Source organism: Nannobrachium achirus (assembly GCF_963921795.1).
Source record: "Nannobrachium achirus genome assembly, chromosome: 8".
NCBI classification, from domain to species: domain Eukaryota; kingdom Metazoa; phylum Chordata; class Actinopteri; order Myctophiformes; family Myctophidae; genus Nannobrachium; species Nannobrachium achirus.
In genome coordinates, this window is record NC_137817.1 from 14,901,810 (window position 1) to 14,910,332 (window position 8,523).

The following is an 8,523-nucleotide window of genomic DNA, read 5'->3' on the forward strand; positions in this document are numbered from 1 at the left end:
GGCCCTAAAGTAAACTGATGCGTGGCCTACATCTGGCCTAGATATGGCCTACTACACCTACTGTACATCTTGGCTCAAACGGCTCAAAGTTTGTTGTACGCCCAGGGTCCCATTGGCCAAGCTTCACAGGACGTGCTGTGATTGGCTAACAGGACGCTTGATTAAATTAACTTATTCACTTCACACTATAGGTGTGATTTTTTATATTCCAAGGTATAAATTACAAAGTACATTTTCTTTTTATACCTATGCATTGCTGTATTAAAAAGAAATAGGGAGAATAGCACATCTACAAGATCTCAAGGCTCAAGCTCACATCTACAAGCTCTTTACAAGATCTTGTGGATCTGCCATTGTCGATCTACAAGCTCACAACCCGCCACGATGCGTCGCGTTGTGAACTTGTAGATCAACATTTTCACTCTCTTAAAATATTTTTAAAAAAATGATAAAAAGGTGGTTTTGGACAAGGTTTCCACCGAATAGCAACAATAAGTATTGACACACGGTTTTGGTTTTAATGAAGCATTTTAATGTCTCAAGAAAAGATTGTCGGGAGCAACTGTAGCATAGTACTGATGAGACTGTTCAAACAAGTGTTGTAACAGATGACTTTATACAAAATAAGATTTATTCATGGCAGAAAAATAAGCAGATAACAAGATATTGATGAAATGATAAGAGTAGATGTGATTAAGAAGCACACACACGCTCATACAGTATTGTATCCTTGACTGCTACTTTTATTGGATCAGCCCCTGAGTTTAAAAAAGAAAAGAAAAAGAAAAAATAACAGATTTCTTAGATTATTCTTTTTACTTGTTGGCAGTTGGCTAGAAATTTAGAAAGAGAAAAGAGATTATTTTGGGTGCGTGTGCTAATGTAACACACTGTGGTAACCAGACATAGTTTGACTTTTCAAGTAACGTTTTTAATATTTACAAAAAGAACATAAAAAAGTATATTAGCAATATCAATATCAGCTGATATCAATAATGGTAATACATTTAGAGTAATATCGACTTCAAAACAAATTACCACAATTTTACTTCAAATAATTAACAGATTGTCAAAGGAACATAATTCTTTTTAGTCTAATAAAAAAAGAGAAAGAAAGATCAAACAATACATCAAACACACATAATGGTACCCATCGTCACATCTTTACAGGTTGGACACCGAACACTCTGTGCAAGGGAGAGCCCTGCTGTGGTGGGGCTCCGTCCCTTCCCTTTCGACAGTGTCATCATCTCTCCTATAAACAAAAACAACTTAGGGGGAACAGTTTTATTATTATTTTTTCGGCAACAGGGTTTCATTAAGTCATTCAGGGTAGATTGGAGAAAATAACAACTGCTTTAATGAGCAACCCACAGCGTGGAATGGAGGCTTATAAATCTACGGTCTTGCCAGCGGGAGAAACTTAGCATTTCTCCCAAAATGCATCGAGCGCAGTATACCTATAACAGTGGTTCTCAACCTTTTCAGGCCGTGACCCCCAAAAGAAACATATTTTAACTGGGGACCCCCCACCCTTTTTTTGTGTGGATAACAAGGTTCTATTGTGAAAATAGCGGATCTACATGCTCACAATGCCTCTGACTCTAATATTTGACAATTTGGCCAATGTTTAATTTGTCATTTTAGAAGTATAAAAAAGTCCTTAAATTGTCACTTTAGAAATGAGCAGATACCCTCTACACACTTAAACGCTTTGTTGGTTCGTTTACTGTTGAGTGAGAAAACAATGTTGCACATTAAGTTAATCATCTGGGGACCCCCCAAAATAATTTGGGATCCCTGGGGGTCCCGACCCACAGGTTGAGAACCACTGACCTATAATAAGACTGTAATTACAACCCGTGCACGTTCAAAGGCAAAAAAGCTCTGTACTGCATTGACGCAGGGACCATGGTCCTCCTCTCCCCTGCTGTACCGGACTGAAGAAGGGTCAGCATCACATCGACGCAGGGACCAGCTTCATTCTGGCATCCTGCTGGAGGAGGTCAGCATCACTCAGGGCTGCGGGGCATTAACTATAGTATACCCCATGTCAGTCTGTTGTGATGCCTGCTGGTCTGTTTGGCTCCAATATGTCTCAGTCAGTTCGACAATGTAAATGAAAATCAGCCTCTTGAACCAAAGAAGAAATAACATAAAAAAACCCAGAGCAAACAAAAGACGGTGCGGAAAGAATTTAAAAGACAATCTGGGACCCCATCAATTATTACACTTTGACACTCCCCTTCAAATTCAAGGCAGGGGTCTAGATGCTTTGCGCCAGTATAGCATAGACAACTTCTAAGTTGTTGAGTGTCTGGTACACTAATAAGAGCTTTGTTGAATGAATTTGTTCCAAGCCAAGGTCTTCTATATAAGCTGAATCCTGCTGTCATTAAGTATGCTGCTGCTGACAGGATCCGCTGCTGAGCATATTTTTAAATTCAATGTAGCAATGTCAAATATATTCTCTTTCAATCCTCTTTGTGTTAATACCTATAATATCATTTTCCAGATCAATTTCCTAGGTTTTGACCTGCTGAACTGTGATTGTGTGTTAATAAATACTTAGCTTAAAAGCTGTTCATTTGAACGTCTGCGAGTGCAGATATTGCAGTATTACTTTCCTTTTCCATACAGTGATTACACAAGAGATAGATTGGTTTGTTATCACATTTCTTAGTTACAATCACCATGCAAGCATCAATAGAGGAGTTAATGTACTACAACATTTTCAAAACCTAAACAGATCTTTTAAGCCCATGAGTTCATACATAGACCAATATGCTTGATTAACTTTTGTGTCCCCAAGTGTTGTTTTTCCTTCCGCTCTACATTTTAACACTGAACAAACTATTCGTCTCTGTCGGGTGGAAATCTTTCCAAAACTGTTTACTTTTCAGGATTCAAATTCAAAAGTAGCAAATGTATCTGCTACTTTTGCTACTTCGTTGTGTGATGCTGTGTTATGATCAAAAAAACACAAAAAGTTATAATATGGAGATAGGATGTTTCTGCCCGACAGCGACGTCTTGCTTTGTTCACCTCTCCGTGCTTCTATCTGGTTCCCTTCCTCACACCCCACCCCCCCAGCTCCTCTGTATGTTTTCACAAGACCTGGAACTTCCAGGAGTTCTGGTCTTTGTAGTCCAGACAGTCAGTGGCGTTGAAGTTGAGCTTCCAGCCACTCTGGTCCTTGTAGTCCAGGCAGTCGACGGCGCCGAAGCCCAGCGAGGCGGCCGTGTAGCCCTGCGAGGAGAGCGAGGCGGGCGACTGGCTGAGCGGCCCGCCCATGGAGGAGGCCGTGATGGGGCTGAGGGCGCCGCCGGTGCCCGTCAGCTGCGGGTGCATGGGCGACAGGTAGGAGCTGCAGTCCAGGCCGGTGAAGTAGGACGAGGAGCCGCCATAGCTCTGGCCGTAGGCGGGCGCCTGGCTGTAGGTCATGGGGTAGGTGGAGCGCTGCATGCACTGCACGCCCGAGGCGCCCAGCGGGTCGGGCAGCGGCGAGATGGAGGCCGGGCTCCAGATGGAGACGGTGGCGCTGGCCGAGCTGGAGCTGGGCGTGAGGGAGGTGCCGGGCGGAGGGGGCGGGGGGCTGTAGGGGCCCACCACGGCCGCGGGGTTGGCGCTGGCCGCATCGGCGCCGCCGCCGCCCGCGTCGCCGCCTCGGGCCGGGGACGCCTTCTTCTTCGGGGGCCGCGGCTTGGACTGGCCGGTGCTCTGCTGCGCCTGCTGGCGACACTTGGCACGGCGGTTCTTGAACCAGACCTGGGGGGAGAGGGTGGGGTTAAATCAGGGGTTCTCAAACCTTTTTAGGCTGTGTCCCCCAAAAGAAACATAGTTGAACTGGGGACCCCCACCCTGACAAGCACTCAGAATTGTAATCTATTACATTTAATGTGACTCGGTTCCACAGATAAATATTGAGAAAATATTTTCACAATGTTTGCCTCTTGCTTACTTTTGGTATTAAAACTGTCTTGAAAGTCCTTAAATTGTCACTTTATAAATTTGCAGATACCCTGTATAGACTTAATCTGTGTGTTGGTTTGTTTACTGTTGGGTGAGAAAATCATTGAGCTAATCATCATGGGGACCCCACAAAATAATGTGGGGACCCCACTTGGGGTCCCAACCCCAAGTTTGAGAACCACTGGGTTAAACGATGGGTCAGGAAAATAACTCACACCATCAGATCGGGGCGGGTTATTTAAAGATCCACCGCTCCACTCCTCATTCTTTTTCTCGGTTTTATGAAGTTTTGTTAAAAAAATAAATCTAAAGGTTGTCTGACAGAAATGTTATATTTTGTCAACAAAGCTTTATCTGTTACGATTCACTTTTAGAGAATGTTTATTATAGTCTGCAACCACACACACACACACACGCACGCACACACGCACGCACACACACACACACACGCACACACGCACACACACACACACACACGCTTCAATCCGTAGTATTAATTTGACACAGAGGTGTTCATTAATATAATGACATTTGTAACTCTGTGTTAATATGTTAATATTCAGGATTTTGCTGTAAGAGAGTTCCTTCATCAGTGGTTCTCAAAGTGGGGTCCATGCAGGGACCCCTATAGGTTCCTTGAGAGGGTTCCAAATGGACCCATAAAGGTCTGTAACTCTGAGTTATGGGGATCCTTGAAATTTAAATAGGGCACCCGCTGGCCTATAGTGGTCCAGGGCCAAGCGCATATAGGCTCTGATGCCTGACAGCGTGTCGCGGGTTCGAGTCCAGTACAGTGACGACCATTGCTTCGTGTCACTCCCCATCCCCGTGTCACTCCCCATCTCTCTCCCCATTTCCTGTCAGTCTATACTGTCCTATCAATAAAGGCATAAAAGCCCCAAAACAAATATTAAAAAATAAATAAAAATACAAAAATATAAAGTTTGACAACCGATCATTAACCTATATCAGGGGTCTTCAACAGGGGGTCTGGGACCCCTATAGGGGGTCCTCAGAGTTACTACAGGGGATCCTCCAAATCTTTGTGTGATAGGAACTTTCCCCCCCCCCCCCCCTTTTTCTTATATTAACCATTTCAACCCTAGCTTCCATATTCTGAGAACTTTAGCCAAACATAACAGATCTACAAGCTTGCACGCAGCGCGAGGAGTTGTGAACTTGTAGATCGGCTATTTTCAGCAAAGAGCTTTGGAGGGGGAAAAGAGCAGACTAAGTACAGTGAAAGGTCAAGTTTATTACGTATTGACGGTTCAAATATCTGAAAACACACATTGACATGAATCCAAAATACACTGTTGATGATCGTGCTGTCAAACGATGAAACTATATCTATGAACTGATTGTGGGGGTCCCTGTTTCATCTCTCTCTCTCAACTAAGGGGTCCTTGGCCTGAAAACGTTGAAGACCCCTATGGCCTATATAAATTGGAGATCAATCAACTAACTGGTCATGATCCATTACCTGGACACGTGACTCTGGCAGGTTGATCTTGAGGGCCACCTCTTCCCGCATGAAGATGTCAGGGTAGCGGGTCTTGGAGAACAAAGCCTCGAGGATGTCCAGCTGAGCGCGCGTGAACGTGGTGCGCTCCCGACGCTGCTTGCGAGGGGTGTCTGAAAAACCAATACATTTAAAATGTATAATTTCACGTTTAGTGTGATGATTTAATTTATGGGCTTTGAATTGGGACTGGCATGTAATACCATGGATAATGAATGGCCAGATGTGAGGGCTTCGGCGTGTCCTTTTTCTTAAAGACTTTTCATTTTATGTATTTATTTATGTATTATGTTATTATTATTCATGTTATTACTATTATTAATATTATTTTAATGTCGCATGTACACAGCTGTAATATAGCTTGTATAGAATGGGGATGTTGTTTGTATTTGCTTGTATAATAAAACATGTTTTTCGTTAAGCCTATATGAACTTGGGACAACCTATTATAAAATAGTAAAGATTGTAGGCGGCTATATTAATTTCATTCAAAAGATTTCGTTGCGCGATTAATTTATCATGTCGTCTCTATAACCTAATGTTTCGTATTATTAAGATTCTCTGTCTATTTTCAATTATTGTATTATTTACGTGATTTATTTTGTGATATTTTATGAATTAATGGATTTTACGAATAGTTTATTTATTCGTTATGAAATATCTTCAGCCATCAGCCGTTTCATAATCATAATCGAAATACGACAGAATGTGCATTTCACAAGCGAAATAACGAAGAAAATACCGTAGGGATATAAATAACGAACAATAATATAACGAAGAAATATTCATCGATAAATTAAATGCAAAAATGATTCAGACATGCACCCCTCGCAAGCGGCGTTGGGAGCGCACCACGTTCACACGTGAAGACAAATATTCATTGATAAAGTAAAATGCCAGTAAAAGTCAGTCAGTCACTACTATGACTACAACAACACTTTGTTCTGTCAAAGCGACCATGAAATGTGGATTCATTCATTCACAGATGTCCCGACGCCGGCTGACAGATGCTGATGATCAACAAAACAACACAGGCATTTAAGGAAAGCATCGTTGACACAAAAACACAAGACTAATCTACTGTTAAATAGGTTACATTACAATGGTAACAGATTGGAGACTGGTCTGCTGTGTGAACCGACTGCAGTCTCCTTCTCACACCATTTATTACATTGTTCTTTGATTGTGTAATCCGCTATATTTTTAGGTCAAAACGGACACATGTTCAGCAGGCTGAAGGGATGTAGAGGTGCCTGGTCATAGTTGAACCCAGATCATAACGTTTACACTCGAACTGTGAACGAAGAAAAGTGACTATGCATGCATTGAACTTGGTTCCTTTACAATTACGCACGGGTTGCGCACGTGACGCATGATATCTCCTATAAATTCCTTCAGTCTATCTATGCGTAAAAATGAAATTAATGTCATATGAAATATCTACACGAAAGCTTATGTTTATCCACCACTTGATCTTCAAAAATAACCGATCTACAAGCCCTGAAGCCCATGGCACAACAACGCATTGCAATGCAACTCGTTGTGAGCTTGTGGATTGGTTATATTGGGGGAAGAAGAAGTTGCTGTAAAGGTGGAAAAAATAGCGATCCAAGTGTTGCAACTCAGTCGAGGTTTGTAGTTGAACTCTAAGAATGTAAAGGTTTAGGTACTTACTGGGGTATCCCACGGCGCTGTGCAGCAGATCCATGCCCGGGCCGGATAGTGTTAACCCGTTCACGGCGTAATGGGGTTGCTTTATGTAGGACATCATGCCTTCTGCCGGCTTTAAAACACTGCCTCTCTCTCTCCCTCACTCTCTCCTTCTCTCGGGGCCGGGGGCCGGGTCTGCTAGCTAGTCTCCAGGGGAGGGGGTCTCTCTCTCTCTCTCTCTCTCTCTCTCTCTCTCTCTCTCTCTCTCTCTCTCTCTCTCTCTCTCTCTACCCTTGCTGGGTTGTTTTTCAAGGCGTATCCCTCAGATTGTTGTTTGTCCCCCCCGCTCAGTGTCTCGCAGTGGCCCTCAGATGATGACTTGCCTCAAGTCAATGCGCAGATTGCGCACCCACAGTGTCCTCACAAACACCTGTAGCCTGTATAGATGCTGATGATGGTGCGTGTCAACTCGTTCCCTCTCTACCGCACAAACAACAAAGGACACCGAACTAATTCACCAATTCAAAACAACGTTTACAAAAGAATCAGTCCAACGCGCGCAATAAAGATGAAAGATGTGTGCCGGTTCCGCTGAGCTGTGGCCTGCTGTAGTGGAGCCTGGCTGAGCTGTGAGGAGCAGAGCGGAGCGGGTGGAAGCTGTGAGGCTGCAGGATGGAGAAGTGAGGCGAGAGAGAAGAGGCTGGCTAATTAGAAGTAACTTCTTACAAAGTATACACCCACTGCACCCCTCCTCCTTCCCTCCTCCTCCTCTTCCTCTCTCTCTCTCTCTCTCTCTCTCTCTCTCTCTCTCTCTCTCTCTCTCCCGCGCGCGCGCGCACGCACGCACGCACGCACGCACGCACGCACACACACACACACACACACACACACACACACACACACGGGGACAAGTTAGGTGGTTCATTCATTATATAAACATGCTTCCGTTAAATTCCACCTATAATATTTGCATTGTGTTTCACTTGCCTTCATGTTTGCCCTTGAATAAAGCAACAAGGTAAATCTGTTACTACTATTATTAAAAATAGCATTCGATGCGATGCTATAGCTCACAGAGACATATAAAATAGTCTCATTGCAGTTAAGTATTCAATCAAAAGATGAGGCCTATATGGTCCTATGGACGTTGATCACACTTCACACAAACAAGAAAACATTTCAGGGAAAAGAACACAGCAAAACTAGATCATTTCACTGCCATAATGCTGCAATGTGTTTGTGACAATTACACATCCTCATTGCTCATGCCATTAGGCCTAAAGCTCCTTTGAATTGTTATAAATTAGTTTAAGTTTCTGAGTGTAAATTATTGAGACGAAAGACTCTTGCACATACACCTAAATAAAAGCGACAGGTGC

At 43.3% G+C, this 8,523-nt stretch overlaps 1 protein-coding gene across 1 annotated transcript; it reads right to left on the reverse strand.

The window, feature by feature from the left end:
• Window positions 1-3,108: 3,108 nt before the first annotated feature.
• Window positions 3,109-7,265, reverse strand: otx5 (orthodenticle homolog 5; the record flags this gene model as incomplete). The annotated part of the gene is made up of 3 exons (XM_080731623.1): window positions 3,109-3,768; window positions 5,456-5,607; window positions 7,169-7,265. The coding sequence occupies 3 exons, from the start codon at window positions 7,263-7,265 to the stop codon at window positions 3,109-3,111; spliced, it is 909 nt and encodes a 302-aa protein (XP_080587749.1).
• Window positions 7,266-8,523: the final 1,258 nt, after the last annotated feature.